Source organism: Falco cherrug, chromosome 1 (assembly GCF_023634085.1).
Source record: "Falco cherrug isolate bFalChe1 chromosome 1, bFalChe1.pri, whole genome shotgun sequence".
Lineage (NCBI taxonomy): Eukaryota > Metazoa > Chordata > Aves > Falconiformes > Falconidae > Falco > Falco cherrug.
The window spans coordinates 98,780,294-98,806,366 of NC_073697.1; the positions used below are offsets into that span (position 1 = coordinate 98,780,294).

The 26,073-nt window shown below is 44.7% G+C and overlaps 1 protein-coding gene across 1 annotated transcript in view; it reads left to right on the forward strand.

The window, feature by feature from the left end:
- The window catches only part of TMEM132C (transmembrane protein 132C), a 221,591-nt gene that overhangs the window by 105,985 nt on the left and 89,533 nt on the right, over nt 1-26,073 (forward strand). The window contains exon 3 of the mRNA XM_055700710.1: nt 17,501-17,647. Coding sequence (XP_055556685.1) covers nt 17,501-17,647 — 147 coding nt within the window. The remainder of the gene's footprint in view (nt 1-17,500; nt 17,648-26,073) is intronic.

Consider the following 26,073-nt stretch of genomic DNA (forward strand, 5'->3'; position numbering starts at 1 on the left):
CAAAACCTTTCTTTTTTACCTGGGGGCTGAACAGTTCTAAAACCCTGTCTTTTCTGCTTACCTTGGAGTGGAGCCCTTGCTGTCTCTGCTCAGTACATTTTTATGCAGGTTTTCAGACCTTGAAGGCTGAACCCTTGTATCAATGCAACAGCACACCTTGGAGTAACGCGCTGTCCGGAGTGGTAGGGCAAACCTGCACTGATGCGCTGCAGTTCTGACATTCCTCAGGCACTGCTGTCGCCGGCAATGCCATTTCTCTGCGTCATGCTGTGGTGTAGCTGTGTGCCCAGGGCTGCGGGCACAGCTTGGTTCTGATTGAGGAACATGCCACGAGACATGTGGCTCCATTCAGCACACACAAAAGATGCTCGGGGCTTCCTCCTTTGGTTGTTACTCAGATTATGGTTCCTACACAAACTTATTAAACCAAAATATGAGCTGTTAACTCATTGACTTGGAAGAAATAACTCAACTTTGTTTCATGTGATAACTGTTTCCCAGTTAAAACTGAAGCTGTAAAGTATCCATTTGATTTCTTCTTCATTTTCATGGGGAAAAATACAGAGGCAGTATCTCTAGGGCTGGTGGATCACTGTGTGTAACTGAAGAGCTAAAATAAGAGACAGTGATGGGCTCTGCAGTTCTGAGTGGTTTGATGTTGTATCAGACTGTTTGTTGCAACACTTGCCTGTTTCATAGCGTTTCAGTTCTCTCTCTACCTCGGTTTTCACTTAGCTGCTCTGTAATTTGAAACAAGAAACCAGCAAGCACATTCCTTTGGAGCTGTTGACACTGTGAGTTTGAAATCAAAGTAGATTCCCTGGAAGTTAAATTGTTTGCCGGGGCATTTTTTAACCAGTCAGACGCACTGCACTGCAGTTTTCAAGAGGTGAAGCCCTCTTCAATACAATTTTCTCACTGGAATAGTTTTTTTCTGGGTTGTTCAATTTTAGACTTAGCTAGATTTTAGAACAAGAACAGAAGAACATAAATTTTTACTGAGCGTAAGACAACTGTGTTGCTTTTCCAGGACCTTGCATCAAAGATGTTCAAAAGTAAAGGTAATCTCAGTGCCTGAGGCTCTTCTGTAGTCCTTGTACTTGCAATGCTTATCGCTCCTCTGCCCTAAAGCTCTTTACTAATACTGACTGAAAAACTGCAACACAGCTTGGGGGCCAGGTAGTGAAACTCTGCCTACAGGAACGTGGGGAAACTAAGGCAGAGAACTGTCAGAAGCAGAAGAGGTACCAATAGGTCTGTACCTTTAAATCTTAGCGGAAAGATTCAAAGGGCTAAGATGTACTAGTGGGAAGCTTTAAATTGATACAGGCTCTCTGAGGTGCGTGTGAGTAGGTTGGGGGCCGCTTCTCTGTCTCTGCAGTGATAATACCCAAAGAACAATTCTGACACCTCCTCGCAGTTATTTAAAGAGCCTGGAAACAAGCTCAGTTGAATTTATCAGCTGTTAAGTCTGCACCCACCATGCTTTTTAATATCAGTGTTGCTAACTTTCACAATTTCCTAAGCAATTTCAATCACAGTGATTATTTTTATAGGAGCATCCCCTGCTGCAGCTGTGGGATGGCAGGAGGATTGCAACTTCCTATTATAAAATCAATTTTGGAGCCCTTATATTTACAGGGGAAACTCAGAGAAATTTCTCCAAGAATTTGACTTGAAGGGCAGACTCGAAAGTGGAGAACTTGAAGGGAAGTAAAAAGAACGGCACATCTCATGAGTTTAGGGATCTCAGATAATTGCATTTTGAACAGTTGAGATTAGCAATATTATAAAAAAACGTCTAGTTTTGGGTGCCTCTATTTTAGGCCACCCCCTGTGAAACACTTTATAGGAATGTGTGCACTCATGCCATGATTTCAATCTTATTAGAAAAACAGCAATACCAGAAGAAAATCTCTTGCCCAAGGCATATTCCATATGTTACTTCTCCATGCTTTATTTTTCAGGACTGCAAGAGACAAATGCACTTCTTCCATTAATAAAGCCTGTGACTTAAAGTGCAGTTCTACCCTGGAAAAAATAGAAATGTGAGGTTCTAAGTTCATTTTCCATCAATAGCTTGTACATTGAATTTGTTCAGATTACAAATGAAAAGGTGGTGTTATTTTTCAGACTGTGTGCCCGTAGGCTTCAGCCTTGCCTGTGAAAGCAGCCTTTTCATTCTCATATGGAAATCCTAATAGAGAAGGCACAGATCAGCTCACGTGCTTCCTTCTGCCTCTGCAAGGTGACTTCGTATTTTTGTAAGGTTCACGTTATTTACTGCTGCTACGAAGCCTCATTTAACATGTATGTCGAGGGCAAATCCTAATAATTAAAATACTCCGTGAATATTTCCTGGCTTTTCTTCCCTCATTCAACTCCATTTGTAAAAATTTTAATATAAATGTAGAAATACAACAAATTTGTTCTTTTAAACCCCTTTCTCATCCAGTAATGATTTCATAACCTCTCAGTACTCAACTTTCTGCCTTATCACTAAGAAGTAAATCTCCCCGCTCCCATTCACATGATGGATTTATTGCCTTTTTGAACCTTGCGTTACCCTTGGTATTACTGCAGCTCAGCTCACAGTCCTTGTTTTTACCAGACGCTTTAGACAAACGTCATTAGCCAGCAGAGGATCCGGCACGCACTGGGGAAGATGCATTCATCCTGGGGCCTTAAGCTTTGTGAATAACAGAGGTATAAATAAAAAATAAAAAATAGGTCATTGGTCTACCAAATGCTGTTCTTGCAAACAGAGGCCGGGAAATTCCAGCTAAAAGGGCTGCACAAAAAGGCAAAAATAAGCATCTATTTTCAAAAAATTTCCAAAGGTTTTGGGTTTCAGTGTGGGAAGTCATAATTTTAGAGGGAGGGGAGAAGGAGCAGAAGCAGGTGGCAAGAAGGGCGGGGGTTTTCTGCATCCTTGCAGAAAAATATTTTTTAAAAATCACCAATATAACAAGATTAGGAGGGCAGAGGTTCTTAAAAATTAGTCAAATTGGATTGAGAGAGCAGGTTGGTAGTGGAAGACTAAATTAGGTGACAACTTAAGGGTATACTTTAGTAGCTGTGTTCCAGCTGGCTGATGAAGGCAATCCTGCAGTCCACCCCTGTATCTCAGGTATACCTACTTGGTGCTAGGGAGGGTGTCCTAAATTTACATACCAAACTAAAGTACCTAAGCTAGTGTTATTTTTGAAACATTTTTCAGGTACTTCCCACTACTACTTTTCATAGAATCATTTAGGTTGGAAAAGACCTTTGAAATCTATCAGGTCCAACCATTAACCCAGCACTGCCAAGTCCATCACTAAACCGCGTCCCTAAGCACCACATCTGCGCATTTCTTAAATGCCTCCAGGGATGGTGAATCCACCACCTCCCTTCAGTAACAATAATGAAGCATTTGAAACAGTCTGGCTCATCTTCTTTTACTACTCTTTATATGCTGAAAGAATGGCCTTAAAATATCATAAAAAAGCAGAAAATGGCCTCCAAGCATATGACATAAAATGAAGTCACAAATGATCTTGTGGACAGGCATACTGCTGCGGGTAGTTCAGTATTACAGCATAGCGGTATTGGTTTATTGCAAGGCTGGCGCACTTTCTGCATGTTAATTGCATGGCAGCTTTGCTCCATATGATGCAACTGTACTGTTAATATTTATTCAGCCTAGTGGTTCTTTATGCTGAAAATGAGCACCTACCTTCCCTGCCAGTGACAGAAAAAACAGTCTATGGGACTGTGATAAATTTTCAACTCCATGTGCAAATAGTAGCTTGATCCAAACACAGTCAGGATTCTTCCAGCAATTTATGGTGTGAATTTTCCCCTTCCTTTTCCTTTTAACAAACCCTTCTAGGGTGTAAACTCTCTAATAACCCATTAGTATGGCAGCATAGCAGAGCTTTGAGCTTTTCTCTTGAGGCTGCTATTTCTGCTGATAATAATGTTATGGTCTAATCTCTGGTCTTGTTTGGGTTGCCTTATCACCCCTGTGTTTGCTAGAAGCATGTTTGACATGGTTGCATTTACATTAAACTCAGCACTGTGAGCATTAAAGCAGAGCTAGCTTCAGTGTAGAAGTACTATAATTGCATTTATGTGATGTTTTCTGACATCGTAGACATTGCTGGGAGCTAATAAGCATCCCCAGCTGCAAGTTCACAGGGACATATGGACTGGAGCGGGGAGCAGAAGACCTAGTGATGGATGGAGAGAAGGTGCCATAATTTTAAGGGAGCTTAGGTACTAAAAGCCTGACCTGATTGTCATCCACAGCAAGGCAGAATCAGAGCTGGCCCTGAATTACGTCTGCATGAAACTGCTGTCACTGAGAGAAGACTTAGTACCTGCTGACCAGTCTCGTCCCCTTTAAAGTCAGTAGCACGAGCTGTGTCAGGCCTAAGGGACAGGAGATCGAGAACATCGATGTCTTGCTTGACTGAAGTGTGCGGAATTTTGTAGAGAAAGCTGTTAGACTTAGTAATTTGTCTTTCCCCTGGGATACTCAAGTGTGAAAGTGTCTGCTGCTCACAAAAAAATAAATGTAGAATTGCATGATCGGCTGATGAAATCAAAGTGAAATTGCTGGCAGCCTTATTCCTGCCCTCCCCGTGTTTTTGTAGCATTAACATTCTAGCTTTGTCACCTCTGATCGGGGAAGATAAATCCTTCCTTTTGTAAGGAGCAGAAACACTTTCCCTCTGTACATAGAATAATGGCCTCTTCTGTATATTATTCATATTCCTCTCTTTGTACTTGTCATTTCTCTATATCCTTGGTTGTTGTATACCCCATAACTCTTAGTGGTTTTATCTAAGGCCTTTCAAAGAAGGAAGTGAATGGCTTAGGAAATGAGTAGAGGTTTGCTAAGGCATTAGACTGGCATACGTAGTGTGCAAGCCCCGTAACACCACCCTCCGTGGCTGCTCAGCAACCCCGTCAGCTCCCTGGCAGATGGGGGCCAGTGCTAAAACATCCTTCATGGTGAGAGGTTTGTTATTCCTATAACAAGAGAAGGCCTATAGACCCAAGTGTTTCTCACCCATTTGGCAGAAGAGCACAGAAATGCAGCAGAGCATCACTGTAAGTCCACACTGCTTTGCTTTGGGCTTTGGCCCAAAAAAGAACATGGAGCAATTTTACCAGTCCTGAGCATCCGAAAGTTATGAATTAGGTGCCCCCATATTAGAAGGAAGCAGCAGGAGGGTGTATAATGCTATGTGTTAGTGGTCCTTTTGTTCAGTGACTGCTGTTTGAAGTGTCATAACGTACCTATGACGTTGCCAACCTCATCTCCACAGCCTAAGACTCTTGTCTCTAGAGATGTCTTTAACTATAAACAGAAGTTGTGTAGAAGGTTGGAAAGGTAAGAGGGCATGATCGAGGCTCGGTAGCAGCGCCTCAGGTCCGATTGCAAGGGCTGTTCTGTGTGTGCGTTCACCTATCCACGCCTGCGCTTGTTTACCCAGCATTTCTCTTTGACTGTTATTAGTTTGATACAGACAGTGTTGGGAGAAGCTGCTTCAGCATTTTCAGAAAGCAAATCCTTTGTTGCTGCTGAAGCCTGTGCAGTCCTAAATCAGGTGCGTGTGTTGTGCCCTGTCATATGCTATTTAGGTCTAGTGCGTTTCTGCTGCACCAAGCTGAAACAAAATTATTTTCATCCCTGCAGTTAGTAGCTGGCTGCAGTTGGATGAATTGAAGTGACTTTTGGGGAGAGTCATCGAGGGGGAAAAGAAAGACTCCCCAGGAGGTGATAAAGGGGGAAATTACTTATGCTGATTGTAATCCTCACAAAGAGAAGGAATAAGCACAAGGAGTTACAAAGGTATTGATCTATTTTATCTTATGGGTGTTTTTTTCTTGTTTTAAGCATATCATGACCTTAATATCTGCATCCAGGAACAAGCTGTTGCTCCTGACTTTCACCAACAGCTAGTTTTCTTTTGATACATCCCAGATTCTTCCTGCTGATTACTGCAATATGTCAAAGGAGCTCAGCAGTTTCCTGACCTCTCAAGACTTGACTCTGTTCATTATGGCTTAAAGAGTCCACAGTTGGCCTCTAGTGCAGGCTCAGCCTCAAAAAAAAAAAGGGGGGGGGGGTCCTTAAAAGGTCCTGATGAGATAGCTGATGATAGCCCAAGGGACCCGTTGCCCTTGAGCACATCCAACAATGGTTGTTGAGATAATATCGTTGACCTAAATGGGTCTGGCAAGTTAAAGGTGTAAAACCTGGTCCTGTGACTGTACAGCTTCTAAAGCACAGACCCCAGCCCGCTCACTGCTTAGGCAACCCCGTCGCCATGCAAAAACTTTCCAGCCTTGTGGAAAGGGCAAACAGCGCCTTGTTTAGAAGTGTCAAGTTATGCTTTTATCTTGATTGTAGTTCTTATTCCCTTTCTTTTTCGCTGCTTCTGTAGGAGTTTCTATAGGAGAAGCCCTGTCTTTGATGGTCTGTAATTAGTATTAAAGATGGCTTTGACAGCCCTCTGTGGGCGGAGAAGGCAGAGGTGGTCGAGATGCTCTGGGGCAGTAATTGCTGTTACAATTCGATACTTGAGCCTGGAGTAAGATAAACCAAACATACAAAAAGGAAAGCAACTTCCAAATGAATTGCTTCCCAAGCTCTTGTACCTAATCCTTTGGTGTAACAGTCCTACAGCTGGACAGGCTCGTTTCTTTTATAGTTGATATTTATTCTGGTTTTCTATAACAGGAATTGGACACCGCTTACCTAATGTGGAAAGACTTTAAGGGGCTCCCTTGTTGGGATACATTAGTCAAGGCTATTCAGATCCAGCCAAGTCAGCTTTCTGACAGTGCATCCCAAAGCCAGACACAGCGTGTCCCACAGAGGGGCAGGTAACTGGTTGGGAGGGACAGCAGGCGTAATCATGAGGCGGAGGCGTAGTTTCCCCACTAAGGAATTGTGTAGGAATTGGGAGAAATTTTTCATTTAACTTAGCAAATGCTTTTGGACACAAAAACTTCCCAGTCTAAAGAGGACCTCTCATTGTGGTTTTATCATCTGGCAGCCTTGGTGAATTGGCCATGAGTCCGTGCTTATTGAAAACAACTGTATAATATTTTTTGGCATCATGTCTCTTTTGGAGAACAAAGTAGAATAAAAGAAATGCCTTTGCACAGCGATGTGACAACTGCAAACCGAAGTCAGGCCAACAAGAAGATCTCAGGCTGGATTCAGGGTGCCCTTCCAGGGCAGTTAAAGGAGAGCAGGGATGGATGGGTGCAAATTGGAGCTCAGTGGTGACTCGGCTGGTTTAGGCACATTTCTAAATGAAAGGGGAAGCTGAAAATAAATGTGAGATGTGAAAAAGGTATATTACAAGAGGAGATGCAGAGGTATATGAAGCCAAGAGAAAGCAAATGTGGAGGGACAGAGGAAGAAGACTAAGTGGAGAGAAACAGGAACACTTTGTGTATGAGATTCTGTGTGTGTGTGTCTATCTGTGGCCAGTGTATACATGCGCATACGAGGTAAAACCCACCAGGCTGTGAAGTAATTCTTAGTGATTACAAAATTCTGCCTGTCCCAGTCACTTCTGGAAAAAAAAAGAGAAAAATTTGTTTAAATTACAAAAGAAGCTGCAGGAGAATGAAAGTAGTTTTCTATATTATTTGAACTCCCTGAGCCACATCCTAACAGTAATTCATTAGCATTTTTCTCACTCCTGAGCCCTGTGAGCTTCCACCACGTGCCCTGCCTGCGGATAGTGCCCACTGGTGCTGGTGGGCCAGGTGGTGACCCCACAGAACCCCACGTGTGCTTCATGCAGCTGATCCAAGACCCCTGAGGTCAGCAGGAGTATTCTTGCTGAGTTACTGAAGTCTCAGGGGCTTCAGATCTGTTCCTAAATACACAAGCTACCAGCAACTGCCTCAGGGCGCAAGGATTTGTGCTATTGTTGGGTAAACTTAAAGCATGAAAGAACCCAATTTGGAAGCAGTAGTACAGATCACTGCCAGCATTTACTAGATTAAGACTCAATTCAGACATAAAAGCTAGCAATTCTGTCTGCTGCATCCCCCAGACCATCTCTGTCGCATTTCTATCACACTCTTGCATACCGATTACTACGCAAGGTGTGCTTGTTCTGAAGCGAAATGAAGAATAGCAGCAGTGCTCACATGCCTTGATGTGACTCTGTGCAGGGGTGGGGATTATGATGAGCCTTTGCTGTTACCAAATACTGGAGTCTTGGGGGGGGGGCTATAGAGGAAACATGTTGCCATAGTTCTTACTTTATCCTGCAGTTACCTTTCCTGGCGGCCTTTCCGCTTTGTTGATCGCAGTTAGGCACTCATCTATGCTAAAAGGTTGCCCCTGGTTGGTCCTGCTCGGTACTTCAAAGAGAGAGGGAGAGGAGGCAGGACTGAACGGATGGAAGCACATGTTATTACAGCACCTGCAGAGTCAGCAAAGCCCCTGCTGTCTGTGGGGAGTTCTCTCCAGGGCAGTGGTAAAATGCTCCATCCTTGAGTCAACTTAAGTTAGACTAATTAGAGTACAAATGAGACAGTGCTGCACCTTGGGGATGAACCACCTGATAATCAGTCTTTTCTTTCATCGCTTGTGCAAATACCTAGTATAATACATAACATTTGAAACAATTATTCAACTGAACTGCTCCTCTTTTTCTTGGTGTTTTAAGGACACTTGCCCCTTCCTCTTCCTAGCGGTTGATCTCAGCAATATTATATTCCTCTAAGGGAAAATGAAACGCAGCCCTCGTAGCTGCATGGCTGATGGCAAAATTGTATTCATAACAGCTGCTGAAGAGAGTGCAGATGGGATTAAAAATACAAAGGGACTGCACGGGAAGATTACTTCAGAAAGTCACTTAGGGTTAAGTAATAATCCTAATAACCACTGCAAACAGTAAGTATTTTCCTCAGCACTGCTATTGCTCTGCCAGCTGGGGGAATGTCACAACTATACAGCTTAGAGATTTTTTTTGTAATAATAGAAACTGCATGTAGTAGGGAATATAATCTCAAAGCATTGACTTATTGAGAAAGTGTCTCTGGTCCTATAAAATAGATCTGTGGAGGCAGTGAGCTTGTATTTAGCATGTGCAGCTGAATCTGCACTGTGGATTCACCCTGCTGGGTTTTTTGTTTACTTAACACCCCTATCTGTCTCTCTCTTCTGCCTCTCTCGGCAAGCATGTGTTGGTGTGAGACAGATGCTTGTTCCAACTCACTTTTTAACAGACAGCAAAGCAAAGAGCGTGGTGTCCAATGTTTCCTTGTATCAGGAATTTATAAATTAGTATTCATGCAGATAGTGATCCCGTAGCAAAGACTTTTCAGGGACCTTACCTAGATGTGATTGTGCATCAACTTTGCTCCTTGCAGAGGCCATGAGACAGATCTTTGACTTCAACCCATTGGTTAGTTTGATTTTCAGATTATAAAAGAGCCTTTCTACTCATTCACTTTTTAAGGAAATGGAAAGGGTGAGTAAGTCATAAGAAAACTCAGACTGTTCCTTAGTCAGTTGAGGTTAAGCATCTAAAATGCTTAGTATGAGGAGTACAACAGTTTTAAAGCACTGCTGCAGCACCTCTTGGGCACTGTAAGACCTTGGTCTTCTCAGTAAGAGTTTCCTTGTGAACCCACGTTTTTTGCTGATTCCATGAGTAACAGGTAAAGAGCAACCAAAAAGGGGTTGAAATGAGTAGTCTTGTCCCCTGTGGTTTTGTGCTCCCAAATTATATGTTCCCATCTGCTGATTAATACTTATAATCTCTGAGGAAAGGAGATCATTCTGTGCCATACTGGGACAGTGCTTAGCACAAGGGGATCTCCAACCTTCTCAATGGGAATGCTTTTTTGTGTTTTGGGATGCCAACTTCAAGTGTTACAAAAATACTAAGGAATACAAAAAGAACAAATGTGAGGTCCTTGTTATTGAAAACACTCTTTTGCTTTCAGTTTTCTGTCTTTCCTGTTTCTTAATATCAGTGAGGATTCCTTCCAAATGACTATAGGAGCTTAGGGTTAAATAAAATAAAATAATATATCTAAACCCTGCAATACTTCATGTAAAATTGTAATAGTTGGCGACAACTACTCTGTCCAAAGAAATTCTTGAAGCAGTGGATTGGGGAGTTAAGAAAAGGAAAGTGTATGCTGAACTGGAGTTACCTGGTGCATGATTTTGCTTTCTTCTACCTTGGACTATCTTGTGTCCTATCTCGTTACTGCTCTGATAATTTCAACTCGATAACAGTGGTTTGCCACTCAAGTGGCCCCATAAATGCAATTAGCCAAGGCAGAGGGCAAGCAGAGCTTCTGGTAGCCATTGCAAGAGCTCCCTTATGTTCTGAGCTCCTGTGAGCCTGCTGGAGGTTTAAACACTCAGCCAGAACCCCTCAGTAATATCTGGGCTGAAATATGGTTGTTCCTCTGAAAGCAGGAGGAGCTGGAGTTAAATGCAGTAGCAGCTCCATAACAGCTTCTGTGAATGTCAGGAGTTTACAGTGTTTATCTTTGCTGGAGGCTGAATGTTAGCGGGTTGTAAATTCAGATTAGGTTTCCTCTCAGCTTGGAAGACAAATCCAGATTCTCTGTGTTGTGTAGTTCCCTCCTGCTTTTATTTTATTTTATTTTATTTTTTCCTCCTGCCTTTCTTGTAATCCCTTAACTAGTGCTATTAACATTTAGTGCCAGAGAAAGCAGTTTTGCCATGAGATATGTTAGGAGGTTAAATGACTATCTCTGTGGCTTAAGTGGTGATATCCAAGCTTCACAGAAAGCATCTCTTTTTTCTTTTCTTTTAAAATAAAGAGTGGGATACCTGACGCCTCCAGAGGGCTGGTAATGGTAACAAAGAGTTAACCGCAGGAGTCAGCCAAACCAAAGAACTCTTGTCACTGAAACATCCTAAAGCACATTGGATTTCTTTTTGGGGGAGAAAATATGAAATACAGCTGACAGCATCCACCTCGTGCCTTGCAGCTGACCTCTTCAAAGCTTCCTAAGGGATATGAAGCACCTATTCCCATGAAATAGAAGGCAGCTGATTTCCCTAGGGTCTCAGGGAATTGCAGTTATGTAAGAAACGCTATGAAAGAACAGCCTGGGAGAGCAGTTTTGAATCCCAGGATTCCTCACTGGCAATGAAAGAAATTTATATAATTTTGTTGGACAGTGAAGTCACCAAAAGATGCCATTTTGGGGAAGCTGAATTTAGTCCAATTCAGCTGAGAGAGGAGGTTTCAGAAATAACGAAATCTGCTTAAGCTGCTTGCAGAATTACACCTATATTCAAGAAGCTTAAGCATTCTGGTTTGGAGATTCTTAAGGATTTGATTACTGCATTTTCAAAGTAAAATATTTCAAGTTCTTCTTTTTTTTTACATGGCTTTTTTTTTTTTTTTTAAGTTTTTTTCAAATAGACCAGCATTCTAAGAAGTGAAAGGAAAAAGGGAAGGAGGGAAGGGCAAGGACTAAACACCTAGAGTTTGTTGTTATGACATTTTAAAGAGTGTTTACCCTTTTTAACAAAAGCCGTTTCCTGAAGGCCTTTTCTGAATACTCCCTGAGAAAGAAAATGCCTGAAGGAGAAAGAATGCTCTGAGAAGCAAGATCTTGCCTTTTACTAATGATTAGCCCATGTTGTAAATCTAGAAATCAAAGAAAAGAAAATTCTTGCGTGCATGGCCCTTTGGACTAGCCTTCTTACTATTAGCAGTAATTTATTACCTAATAAATTTAGCACATAAATTCCCGGGTTGAGATGGGGCTCTCTCTTGCCGCTTACCTGTGCATATGGCTTGTAAATGAAAACCTCTGTGGCAGAGGTGGCCGTGTAGAGCTCTGCTGGAAATCTGTTTGCTGGAGGAGGGAGGCAAGCAGGGCTCCATGGCTGGGGTCCTGCAGGAGGGGGCCTGGAGCGGATACCTGACACACACCCCCCCCCCCGATTCCCCAAGCGGAGCTGTTACTCTGTCCTTGTATTTTGCAAATTAAAGGAGCGTATTTGGAAGGCTGACGTGGCTAACCAGGTCATGTTCTTCTGTTTTTGGCTTCTCAACTAAGGCCAGCAATGAGGCTTTTAATGAATTCTGCTTTGCCAGGCAGATGTCTGTCCTGTTCATTCAGAGCTGCAGTGAGATGTAGTAACTCATTTCACATAGAAAGATGAAAGGGAAAAGCTTTACTTAATAAAACAAATCTTGCTTAATTGCTGTGGTTAGTCTCCTGCCTGGGTTTTATGGGTTGCTGCAGCTGGCTTTAATCTCCTGATTTACTCTGGGAACAAAGAAGGGAAGGAGTGAATTTAAATCATGGCAGGAAGAAGTTGAAATTTTTTTGGCAGAACTCGGGAAGGTTAGAGGCTTACTGTAAAGTGCAGGCCAGAAACAGGCCACCAGGAGAGGCTCCCTGGGTTTCAGGAGGTACAGTAAAAGAATTTCTTACAACGTGACCTTTGCAGTCAAGGGCTTCTACTAGTCTGGGCAAGTGAGGAATAACAAGAAACATTGAGGCTCCAGAGAAGACTGGCCAAAAGGGGTCAGTATTTATTCAGTTGAAACATCAACTTGACAAATACGAGGATTTACTCATGGAAATGCAGAGGGTTTGTCAGGGGCATCATGTCCCTCACCCCACAGAGCGAGGTATAGCATGCCCACGCTTGGCTCCTGTGGCCCAGGGACTACCTTGTAGATGAGCTGATCCTCCCCATTAGACTGAACCTGCATTTGTCTCTAATGTTTACATTTTGAATACTTCCTAAAGAAAAGTCTTCTGGTACAGCAGCTTGGACAGCAGATGTGAGCTGAAGAGACTGTCTATGCAAAGCAGTGGGCACTGATCTAAAACCAGGCTGCTCTCAGATCGAAGTATAGCGTGGCAAGAATAGCATGGCATTTATGAAGAGCACAGAAGATGCAGAGCTAAGTATAACCTGCTGAAAACAAACAGTCTAACAGGAACCAGAAGGTTTAGTGTCTGGAAAATTATTCCAGATACTATGAAGCTCACTGATTGTAGGAATTTGGTATTGATTTAGCTTTTTATTCTTTAGGGCAGCCTTGTCTACCCAAGCTCCTGGGTAAACTTTCAGTTGGAGTGCAGTTTGACAGTAATGCTAACCCCACCTAAGAGGTACCTGCTGCTCCTGAGCGCATTGCCCTGGTACCCCCGCTGCCCCTCACTTTGTGCTTCTGCGCTTCCCTGGCACTGGTGGTGCCGCCGATCTGATCTTGCAGTGAGCCATGAGGAAGCAAAGTCATCCACTGATGAACACTGATTTAGCTTGCCAGTGAGTCGGCTGGGTGTTAGTGCCAAGCTAAAGGGAATTGGGGACCTCTGCAGCCATGGGCTCCTCATCAGCTTGGCGTGGTGTTAGCCTACTTGTAACTTCAGATCCTTCCTTTGCCAGCAGATCCCCTGCCTGTCTCACAGCACACACAAGCGATGTAACTGTGCTTGGGTCTGTGCTCTGGGGCTGACTTTCTCTGGAGCAAGAGAGGTGACGATGCTCTCTAGGATTAGCAAAACCATACAGCACGTGAAGAACCGCGTGGAGTGCTCGGCAGGCTGCCGTCTCTATAGCACTGCTGCAGGTGGCAGAACCCTTCCATGGCCATAGCAGTTTTGCAAGATTAAAATTTAAATGTAAATAAGAAACTATAATTTGAGGTCCTGAAATCATAAGTCACATCTTCAGCTCTGGCTGTTGCGGATTCAGTTGCCTTTCAATTACCGTCTCTATCACCTGTATAGTATTATGTCTAAATACTGCTGAGATTTCTTGGTAATTTGAGGACAGTGAAATGGAACAGGTAGATTTTCATCTGCAATTGATTAGAATTTATTAATTAGAAGCATAATTTCTAAGTTTGACATGTATAGGAAGATAAGGTGCTAAATGGAAATTTTGTATACAACTAAAAGCTTTCATTTGGAAATGAAATATTTGTTTGGAAATGGCACATTTACGCAAGTGCATTTGTTGTGAGATTGTGTAAGTAAATGTTCTTACTTGACAAAAATTAAGTAATAGTTTCTACATAAGCTGCTGGAGACTTTTTCTGTAATGCCTTTGAGATGCTGCTTGTTCCGCATGCCGGCAAAATGTTTTAATTCTCCATTTGAGAGACTTGGAGAGACAGTTACTTTGAGACAAAGCTGAGGCAGAGATTTCCTGTGCTATGCATTAGTAACCTTAGAAGTTCAAGCAGGCAAGTCTTTCACTCTTCTGGCTACCATGTGTTCATAAAGCTTCAAAAGCCCATTCAGATGGAGCCCTCTCTCCAGTGTGGGATTGAAGCTGACCTCTGGTGGTCTGTGCCATTCCTAATGACGGTCTTTCTTTCATCTTTCCATTGCAAGGTCTGCTTGTGACAGAAGATCAAAAACTATGCTCAACTTTCAGCACATAGACAATCAAACTTCAATAAATGAGCTGCTGCCCTTAGGTTTTATGCGTATGTAGATGACTTCAGCTTAGTGGGGTCTGCATTTATATCCAGTGAAAGGATGATTTTTGCTAGTGGGCAGCAGACTCGGGGCTGTAGTTTGCTTATTACCGCTGTGGAGAACACATAGCTGAAGTGACAGAGGCAATTTAGTGACTCCCACAGAAAATGCAGTAATTGTTTACAGCAGTGTTGGAGGGGTAGGTTGTGCCTCCACTTTGGGTGGGTGCCCACGCTGACAGCTTATGGCTGGTGGATACTGGCAGGTTACAGAGCTGTGCAGAAAAGCCTCTGTGTGAGGACAACCATCTACTCATGAATAAGTAGGCATGGCAAAGGAGAGAATTTTCCAGTTGGAGTTGGGAGCCCTGCACTAAGGAAACCTGGAGTACTTCAGCTATTCGTCATCTCCATTTATTGTCACCATACTTGCCTCCCTTAAGTAAATATGGTGAATGTATATATACTGCATAGATTAGGTGGGTAAATACAGGAGACTATCAAGTCATATGGGCTCCAGGTCCTCGGTCTCAGGGTTTATTGATGTAGTATAACTTAATTTTTTTTACGTACAAAGTTGGCACTATTGATTTAAAAAATTAATATTTAATCACAAGCATACAAGGTCAACAGATCTTTGGTAAAGAATTAAATAGGCTTTTCCTTGCTAGCACTCAAACGCCAAGTAAATAAAAATCTAAGTGAAAACATTTGTAGCATATGCGTACAGACTGCATTTAAAAATGTATGGGGCTCACTGCAGTCTGACTTAATTCTGATTCATCCATTGACCTTGTTATATAAAACTCCATGCCCTTTTTAAAGGGAGATTTGCAATTTGTGCTTCTGCATATTTATTTAGGAAGTTCAATCTTCTGGGTGTTCATACCCTAATTCCAGTGCTAAGTACAATCACAACATTGATTTTTCTCACTAAACATAACCTACTTTACCCTGGGATGGAATTTTTTTTTAATGGGCTTTATATAATGGCATATGTGAAAACCACTCAACTTAATGCCCCATACTGTAGTTAATTAACAAAATGGCATTGTAGCCATGGTCTTTCGTCCTCTGGCAGTGTATTTTACCACTAACCTTGGCCATACAAAATGTGTGTCCTAATTAACAGGAGCGCAGGTATTGACTATGTCAAGCTACATGGTGGAAAGAGCAATTTGCAGCTGCTGACAAAGTTGTAATTCTGTTGAAAATCCGAACATGAGGAACGTCATTTTGACTGATGTTATGCCATTTCAGAGCCTATCTGAAGGAACAGCTCAACAGAGTATCTAAATTATCAGTATTTACTTCTCTCTAGTTGCTGAATAACAGTATCCTAAAATACATCCAGACATCTCCTAAAATACATACTGCCAAAAACACAGTGATGAATTTATACAGATTTCAAGATTGGTGGTAGTGTTTTCTTATTAATGAAATGTTTGTGTATTGTTCACTTACTTGAACTGTAATATGCTGGAAAACTTAATGGGATTTAAAGCTTTAATGAACCTTCAGTAATGGATTTCATTCTCCCTTTACTTTTTCTGTTTTCATTTCTGAGTAATTCAGCTGAAGGCATTAGAGATGCATCAGGTTTGTGCTAGTTTTACTAGAGCAGGACAGTAATCTGTGAAGCTCTATGGTATTTCATGTTACAAATGAGAGAATTAAGCACTTATGCTTTTATACTGAGGGAAAAATATTTTCAATGCCATAAATTGTGTTTTGTCTCACTGTTGAAAAACTGCAACAAGAAGAGAAGTATTCTCAGTCATTCATGACTACATTTACAGTGTTTTAGTGTCTAAAGATGCAAAAAGACTAGTTTTTTCTAAGGAACTTGGGTGCTGAGTCCTCATAAATGTGAAGGTGATATCAGCATCTCGTTAGATGATGATTTATGCTCAGCAACTATCATTTTGTGTTGCGTTAAGTGTTTTAGAAGAATTCTGGTTTTCCCCATGCTTTAGCCTCTTTGCTATGGAGAAGCCAGCTCCTGCCGAGTAGAGGCCACAGTGACCGTACTCTTGACGGTGTGACGTGAGGCAGCCCTTTGCCTTCTCCTTCCGACGCTGATGCCAAGCTACTTGCAGAGCCATGTGCTTTGAACTGGCACCCTGCTCCTCACATTCGCATCGTCTCGTGTGGGCTAAGGAGTTTGTCCTTCAGTGTCTTTTGAAGAGAGAGGCTGTCTAAGTATCTTTATTTCTCATTCCTAGAAATGAAGGTCAGCAGTTAAATGTTCTGCACCCAAATAACATTTTTGCTGGGAGTTCTTTACACAAATTCTCCTTAATTAGGCAAGTACTCTTTAATTAACCCTCCATACAGTTATTGCTGATGTTATTAGCATCACTAGATAAGTAGTTAACTTTTCCACAGGATGGAACAACTAACAGTGGAAGAAATTTGTATCCTGTAAGAGCATCTCTGAGTTAGAAAGTCTTGTCTTAACCAACAGCTGTATTCTCTCCAGGCTGGAGATTTCAAACAGAAATTTCCTTGGGAATCTGTCATAAAGAGGGAATTGTCAGACAGGAGAGCAACAGCCTGTCCTCTAATATCTAGAAGAGTATCATATGGAATAAAAATGGGTTATTTACAAAACTGCAGTGAAGTATTTCTTTATATGATAAGGAAGCACAAGTTTGTCTTGATACAGATGAACAGAACCTTCCTGAGTCTTCTGTGTTGGGATAAATTTCTCTTAGGGTGAAATTTTTGCCAGAATAAAGAACCTTGAGTGCAGGTTTTCCTACAGGTTCAGTCTTAATCGTAAGTCTAGCCTGCTGCTGACAGAACAAATAAAGGCACACAGTTAGCTGGTTCTGTCCAAAGAGTTGTGTTGCTTTAGATCTGTGTTCATGATACTGCTCTCATGTTTACTGATGGATTAGAAACATGCTTAATACTTAGCTTAAAGCTGGTATATTGAGAGTTCCATGCCTGAGCTACATTGGGAGGACCACAGTCCTGAATGATTGACTCTTGTAACTTGTTACACTTGCTGTTTCCAACAGGGCAAAGGTGAAGAAAGGTGTGAACATTCTCGGTGCAAAGACAAGTGACCCCCGGCAGTGGGACGTGAAACAAGAGGTGGGGAATGGTGGCAAGCATTCAACCACAACGGTTATTTGTCAGAGGATAGCACCAAGTTCAAGGAACAGGTATGAAACCTCATATTTTCGGCACATTAAACTCATTTATATCCATGATACCATTCATTGGTTGAAAGACTTAGGGCTCATATTGCCACTACTCACAGCTATTAAACCTGTAGCCTGGAAATCTGGAGACACTTATGTTAACTACGGTACCATCTGCTGATCTATAACAGGGCATCTCAGTTTCCAGGTAATAAAATTCATCAGTTTAAATTAAAAAATGAATAGAATAGGCCTATGCTGGGGGCAGGGGACAACGGACGGACACGGGGTGTAATTTTGGCATTAATATGAATGTCCTTAATTTTAAGGGTTTTTACTGAACATAATTTTTTGGCTTGATAGTTTTGACCTTGTTTCTCTGAACAGATCACAGCCTCTGTGGTTGGTTCATCAAACAAGCAGTGAATTCTTCCATATAGCTTTCAAGCACTGGTACAGGATAATTCAAACCTTTCAGTATTTAGTGTTTTGTATGTAATACAGAAGAATCCCCTTCTGGAAACACTTCTTCCAGAACTGAAGGTTCCTTTGCTAAGCCATACACAGGTAACTGTCAGGGGAAAAGCGGTGCACTCCAGGGAGCACTGGTATGAACTGGCCTGCCTGTGCCTGCTTTCCTGTTTAATATGTTTTTACTGAGACTTGGTCGAGTTGTACCCAGGCATAGAAGTGGTGCTTTTTCAGTAAGTGTGATTGTCTTCTGCAGCATGTAGTAAAGTCATATATTACTACTTTCAGTGGAAATTATTTTGCTTTTACTGGGTATCATCTTAACAATTTCTCACATCACTGCTGTACATTAGTCCACACAAAGCATTTTCACTGTACAGATTCCAGCAATGTTTCCCCAGCCCTGCGCTTATTATTAGCCTCAAACCTGGACTCACTGAAGAGTATCATAAAATCTTTGGTGGGTGCTGGGTTGGTTATTACTTTCCCATGCAGCTGGTTTGTACTGTCTTCAGGCACAGAAAACCTGAGCAGATTTAACATTTATATTCTGTGCCCAGTCAGAGTGCCTGGGAAACATTAGGCTTCTGTAAAGTGTGGAAATGTCTCTTGTCATGAGCAGCTTACTGATTCAATATATTTACACTTGATATCATTGCAGTTAGCAAGATTTTCAGTGGAGAGGTTGTGGGGGCGTGTGTTGGCTTTTCGTGACCAGGTTTTGGTAAGGGGGGGGGGGGGGCGGGGGGCTGCAGGGGTGGCTTCTGTGAGAAGCTGCTAGAAGCCTCCCCCATGTCCAATGCCAGCTGGCTCCAAGATGGACCCAGCTCCAAGATGGACCTACAACCGCCAAGGTCAAGCCCATCAGCAACAGTGGTAGTGCCTCTGGGATAACATATTTAAGAAGGAGAAAAAACCTGCACAACAGCAACTGCAGCTGGAGAGAGGAGTTAGACTATGGGAGAGCAAGAGCCCTGCAGCCCCCCAGGTCAGTGCAGGAGGAAGCAGAGGGGCTCCAGGAGCCAGAGCAGGGATTCCCCTGCATCCCATGGGGAAGCCCACGGCGAGGCAGGCTGTGCCCCCAGCCCACAGAGCCCACAGGGGAGCAGCTCCCCCCCGCAGCCCAGGCAGGACCCCACGCCGGGGTAGAGGGTGCCCGCAGGGGGCTGTAACCCACCGGCAGCGGCGCTGGGGCTGCTCCTGGCAGGGCCCGTGGCCCCCTGGAGAGGAGCCCGGGCGGGGGCAGGGCTGGGGCCCCCATGGGGACCCCCACTGGAGCTGGCTGGGCCTGAGGGGCTGCGCCCCACGGGAGGGACCCCGCTGGGGCAGTGTGTGAAGAACTGCAGCCCATGGGAAGGACTCAGGTTGGAAAAGTTCATGGAGGATTGTCTCCCATGGGGAGACCCCACGCTGGGGCAGGGCAGAGTGTGAGGACCCTCCCTCGGGAGGAAGGAGCAGCAGAGGCAGCGGGTGATGACCGACCCCAGCCCCATTCCCTGTCCCCCTGCGCTGCTGGTGGGGAGAGGGTAGAGAATTTGGGAGTGAAGTTGAGCCTGGGAAGAAGGGAGGGGTGGGGGGAAGGTGTTTCAAGATTTAGTTTTTAATTGCTCATTACCCTTCTCTGATTTGAATGCTAATGCATGAAACTAATTTCCCCGAGTGGAGTCTGTTTTGCCCATGGCGGTAACTGGTGAGGGATCTCTCCCTGTCTTCATCTCCATCCACGAGCCTTTCGCTGGATTTTCTCTCCCTGGCCCAGCTGAGGAGGGCAGTGACAGAGCAGCTTTGACCCTCAAGCAGGGTCACCCGGCCTCTGTTGGGGTAAAATGAAAGGAAAAACAGGTCCTTTGAGCCTGCGCGAAGTGAAAACCAAAGCGGTATGGAAGGGAGGACATAGGTTTAGAACAGCACGTAACTCTGAGTGTATTTGCAACTGCGGAACTATAAGAGTCAGGTTATCAAACCCCAAATTAAATCTTCTCAATCCAATTTACATAAAGTCTAATTAACCCATAAAAATATTTTTAGCACTAATTATGCAAATAAAAGTCAATGTTTTAATTAATGCCTCTTTCATTTGTGTATGTAAATAGTCGCTGTCTTCTGAAAGCATGACGAACCTAGGCTTGAAATGTTTCCGTACAAGGAAGAGCAGGATAGGGAAACCTGGGCATGTGTTTAGTGAGATCCCAGGGGAAAGCATACAGTGTAGTGGGCATTACAGTTACTGAGTTTCTAAGCATCGTTTGGAGCCCTCTGCGCAGAGCACAAATATTCTATTAAGCTAATTAAATTTGGTTGAGAATTGCAAGTCCCTAATGGGTTCTTTCTGTGCTGCCACCAGCTTTTTCAGGTTAGTTTAGCAGTGCAGTTCATTTGGGTGATGTGCAGTTCTGTAGCAAGGTCAGCGTAGATGTGAAGTGTACTGTTCTGGAGTTCCAGCATCGACACAGGCTAGTCTCCTGCAGCAAACTCAGCCAACTCATAAATATGTTAGTTAATTTAAGCAGAGAGGTGTTTTCCGCTGTCTTTGCAAAAGAGCTTCTGAAAAGCAAGTAAATTAAAAGTGTAGTTCTTGAATGCTTTATGAACATTCAGATAGCTTTTCAAGAAGATGATCATATAGTTTTGTCCTTTACATGACCAGCCATTTCTAGCACAGCTCAGAGAATCAGCTAGTGGGAAAGGAGAATGAAGGGCCTTGGTACAGTTGTGCCTTACTCCTCTGTTGCAACCAACAGGAGTGATTTGGCTCTCCCCTTGTATTGTCACATGGCCCCACTTGGTTGTGAGGTCAGTCCGAGTATTAATTAAATTCATAATAGATTCTGAGGGCATTGGAGTGCTGCCTCTTACAGACTATTTTATGGTAGCTAGATAAAACTGTATCCAGGATTCATGCTGGTTATAATGGGGAGAGTGATGTGGTGAGCTGTTAAGCACACGGACAGGAAATTCTGGCCTTTCTCTATGTGCTCTCATTTACTCAGGAATCTCCCTGATGCACCATGGAGAACCATGGCACTCTTTCACCTTCGTATCCCTAGAAACAGATGCCCATACTCAATAAAACTACTCATTTTTGTTGCCATGTTGCTTTTCTTTTCTTCCATATTTGTACTATAATTAGTGTATGGAAATAATTACAGTGTAAGCGCTTTGAAACAAGCAGCTTGTATCTGAATGCAATGCCACTTAACAGCTAATATAGCTTTCACATTATATAATTAATAAAAACCAAGGGACATATTTTAGATACATCACATCAACAATCGCTTACCATTATTTATTTGTTCTCTCTGAGTTCATGCTGCTAAAGCCAAGAGCTGTAGCTTTCTAACTTAGATTTCTTCAAAATTACCTTACCACTATAGCAAGTAACTGAAAACAGCTTGAAATTAGCAATGTTTGTGTGCCTCATAACGCAGTTTGTGCTGAGACTCCAGTAGCTATTGATGAGGATAACAACAGTGTTGATTAGTGAAAACAAGTCGTAGGCTGCTTGGTCACTTGTTTTCCTTTGTTTCTTGTTTCTGGAGGGAGGCTGGTGGGTTTGAAATGTGTCCTCAGGGCAGAAAAAGAGATATTTTTGGTTACTATTATAACAATTTCCATTACTTAGTATTGCCTCTGGTTCCAGCCTGAGGCTTGTGTGGGTGATCAATGATAGACCACATCTACCCTGAGAACAGCTTCAGTGAAAAGGCTCGTATTTGCTGTGTAGTTTTTTCTGGATTGCAATCACAGGGTGTAAGAGCTGTTCCAAAACAGAGCAAGGGTTATTTTTAACCTAAGTGATTTTCATTGTCTTTTTTATTTGTTTTTAATAGCATACCTCTATCAGCTGGTATGCTGTCAGCTGTGGGGATGAGAAGGATGGATTAAAGGTAGGAGCAAGGAAGGTTCAGGGGAATTTCTTAAGCTGACTTCTCTATCAAAGCCAGAGCATGCTACAATGGCAGTGTCAAGAACGAAGAAGGAGCGGCTGGGGCTAACCCAGGGCCATCACCTCGTGCTCCTTCCAGCCTGGAAAGGCCTGGAACCAGGTGCCTTCAGTCTGTTCTTGGGCTGATGTTTCTGCCAGTGAATGTTGTACTTGGTTTGTGGAGGAACAGAGTCACCCAGTGGTTTTGATTTCTGTCACCAGGTAGAGAAACTGAGTGTGGGAGAAGGAAGAGGCATTTAGAAAAACTGACATAATGGAAAACTGCTGTGATGTAGCACTTTATCCTCTTGGCCTTGAACCTTTTGAGAGGCCCATGGGCTTACAGCTCTCCAGCCATCTGTCTGATAAAGAGTGCTTCCAGATGTTATGTTTATGTTTCAGACTGTGTCACAATCACTTATTCCCTTGCCACAAGCGCACACATTTTTCTGGGTTGTGAGGTTGTTTTGGGGGGATTTGGTGGGTTTTTTTCTTGGGTTTGGGGTTTTTTTTACACTGTCAGGGTATCATTACATTCACAAGAAAACAGCTAATGATGTTACCAGGTTGTGTTTCATATCAGTGGGGCATGGAGGAAAGCAACAAAGCCGTTACAATTCTGTGTAGGTCCCTCCTCTGTCTGGCAGCACCATATGCTGCCAAGGGAAGTCAGTGAAGTGAATTCTCTTGTGACTGGGAAAACAAAAAAAGCTAAAGTGTGTATGTACAACATAACTCGAAAAACAGTAAGCAGTGTGGTGTACGTGTCTGGCTATATACCTGAAGACAGACAGTCTGTGCCCAATATGTGGACACAAAGAAGCATATTTGCACATTATGAGCAGGGTAGTTGTTATTAATTCTCTTAGAATCTGGGTCATCTTGCCCTGGCACAGTTGTGGGTCAGAGTGGTTTGCAGAGCTCAGCAGAGTGGCAGTGGTGCCTGCTGACCTCAAAACCTTGCAGGCTGTGAAGAGGACATGGTTTTCACAAGGACTCGGGTGTTCATGGGTCAGGATTTTTTCATTGCAGTTGTATATCCTTCTGACTGATAACTGAGGCAGGATCCGAGCAGATCGGAGCTGGCACATGCCACTGCTACAGTAGTAGATCCTTGGGAAGTTGTGTATGTCTTCAGGAGGTCACATCTGTGTCTGCAGAAGCTCATTTGCATGAACTGCAGGGATACTTTAGGAGGAAGACATTGGCAGTGGATTTCTTTTGCCATTGAAGCTGGGAACAGAGACAATTTCCACTCATTTATGAGAAAGTTACATATGAAGAAGCGGTTTTATATATATATATATATATATATAAATACATATATATAACATATGAACAAAGGGACAGCTAAGGTGTACCTATATCCTTTATTGGGTGCAGGGGGATAATGCCTTCTTTGCCTCAGTCTTTGATAGCAAGACGAGTTGTTCTCTGGGCACCCAGCGCCCTGGCTGGAAGGCAGGGAGCGGGAGCAGAATGAAGCCCCCGTAACCCAAGGGGAAATGGCCAGCGACCTGCTGCTCCACTCAGACACAGCCAGGTCTGTGGGGCTGGATGGGACCCAGCCGAGGGTGCTGAGGGAGCTGGTGGAAGTGCTCACCGAGCCACTGTCCATCATCGACCAACAGCCCTGGCAAACTGGGGAGGCCCAGCAGACGGGGGTCAGCCAGTGTGACACCATCTACAGCAAGGGTTGGAAGGAGGATCCGGGAGCTGTGGCCCTGTCAGCCTGGCCTGGGTGCCGGGAAAGGTGGTGGAGCAGATCACCCTGATGGCCATCACGGTGAAGGTGATGGAGCAGATCACCCTGATGGCCATCACGGGGAAGGTGGGTGATGGAGCAGATCACCCTGATGGCCATCACGGGGAAGGTGGGTGATGGAGCAGATCACCCTGATGGCCATCACGGGGAAGGTGGGTGATGGAGCAGATCACCCTGATGGCCATCATGGGGAACGTGGGTGATGGAGCAGATCACCCTGATGGCCATCACGGGGAAGGTGATGGAGCAGATCACCCTGATGGCCATCACGGGGAAGGTGATGGAGCAGATCACCCTGATGGCCATCACGGGAAAGGTGATGGAGCAGATCACCCTGATGGCCATCACGGGGAAGGTGGGTGATGGAGCAGATCACCCTGATGGCCATCACGGGGAAGGTGGGTGATGGAGCAGATCACCCTGATGGCCATCACGGGAAAGGTGATGGAGCAGATCACCCTGATGGCCATCACGGGGAAGGTGGGTGATGGAGCAGATCACCCTGATGGCCATCACGGGGAAGGTGGGTGGTGGAGCAGATCACCCTGATGGCCATCATGGGGAAGGTGGGTGATGATGGAGCAGATCACCCTGATGGCCATCATGGGGAAGGTGGGTGGTGATGGAGCAGATCACCCTGATGGCCATCATGCGGCACGTCGGGACAGCTGGGGGTCAGGCCCAGCCAGCGTGGGGTTATGGAAGGCAGGTCCTGCCGGAGGGACTGATCTGCTGTGACAAGGTGACCTGCCTGGCAGCTGAGGGAAAGGCTGTGGCTGGTCTCTGCCTGGGCCTCACTGAAGCCTTGGACACCGTCTCCCACAGCATCTCCTGGAGAAACTGGCTGCTCCTGGCTGGGCCGGGGGGCCCCCGCGCTGGGCTGGCCGAGCCAGAGAGCGGCGGTGGATGGAGTCACATCCTGCTGGTGCTGGGCACACGGGGTGTCCCCAGGGCTCAGTGCTGGGGCCAGTCCTGTTTAATGTCTTTATCGATGATCTGGGTGAGGGGATCGAGTGCCCCCTCAGTGAGTCTGAGAGGACGCCCAGCTGGGGGAGCGTTGCCGTGCCGGGGGGCAGGGGCTGCAGGGGGGCTGGGCAGGCTGGGCCCTGCCCGGGGGTCACACCAGCCCCAGGAGCTGCGGGCGGGGGGCTGGGGGCTGCCCGGCGGGAAAGGGCCGGGGGGGCTGGTCAGAGCCGGCTGGGCATGAGCCCCCCATGTGCCCAGGTGGCCCAGGGGGCCAGCAGCCCCCTGGCTTGTGTCTGAAACAGCGTGGCCAGCAGGGCCGGGGCAGTGACTGTCCCCCTGCGCTGGGCACTGGGGGGGCCGCAGCTCGAGCCCTGGGCTCAGGTTCGGGCCCTGGTACAGGACAGACCCCGAGGGGCTGGAGCGTGTCCAGGGACGGGCAGGGGCTGGGGCAGGGGCTGGGCACAAGCCCTGTGGGGGGTGGCGGGGGGAGCCGGGGGGGGTTCAGCCTGGGGAGGAGGGGGCTCCGGGGGGGCCGATGGCTCCCTACAGCTGCCCGACAGGGGCTGTAGGCCGCGGGGGTCGGTCTCTGCTCCCAAGTGACAAGGGCCAGGACAAGGGGAAACGGCCTGAAGCTGCACCAGGGGCGGGTTAGGTTGGGTATTCAGAAGCATTTCCTCACCGAAAGGGTGGTCAGGCATTGGAACAGGCTGCCCAGGGAGGTGGTGGAGTCACCATTGCTGGAGGTGTTTAAAAGACATGTAGATGTGGCACTTAAAGACATGGTGTTTAGTGGTGGGCTTGGCAGTATTGGGTGAATGGTTGGATTTGATGTATCTTAAAGGTCTTTTTCAACCTAAATGGTTCTGTGATTATGGCCTCCTGAGTATTTTGTTTTAGAAATCATGCATATTTTGGTGCAAAGTAGGAGCACTGTTTTGGGCTGCTGGCAAATTACCAGTGCAACCCTCAGAGCTTCCAAGGTGAGTCCATCTGGTGACATGCATCTGTCTGCTTAAAACGTCACATGGGAATGTTGGCATGTAGCGGTCAATAACAGGATCAGGAATAATATAGCTAAGCTTTTACCTACTGCTTTTAGAGATCCCTTCCCTCCACCCTCTCTCATCTCATTTTCCAAATAATTTATCTCTGCCTGATATCTTTGCATTTTAAGATTTCTCTTTATGTTAGCATGCCTGCTTCAGGTCAACTTATGGCACAGATGTCTCCATACGGTGTAGGTGCCAGAGACACACTGGACATCTGCTCATGTGGTGGAGGATCAGCCAGCTGTGCCTTGTAACAATATCTTTTCTAGGG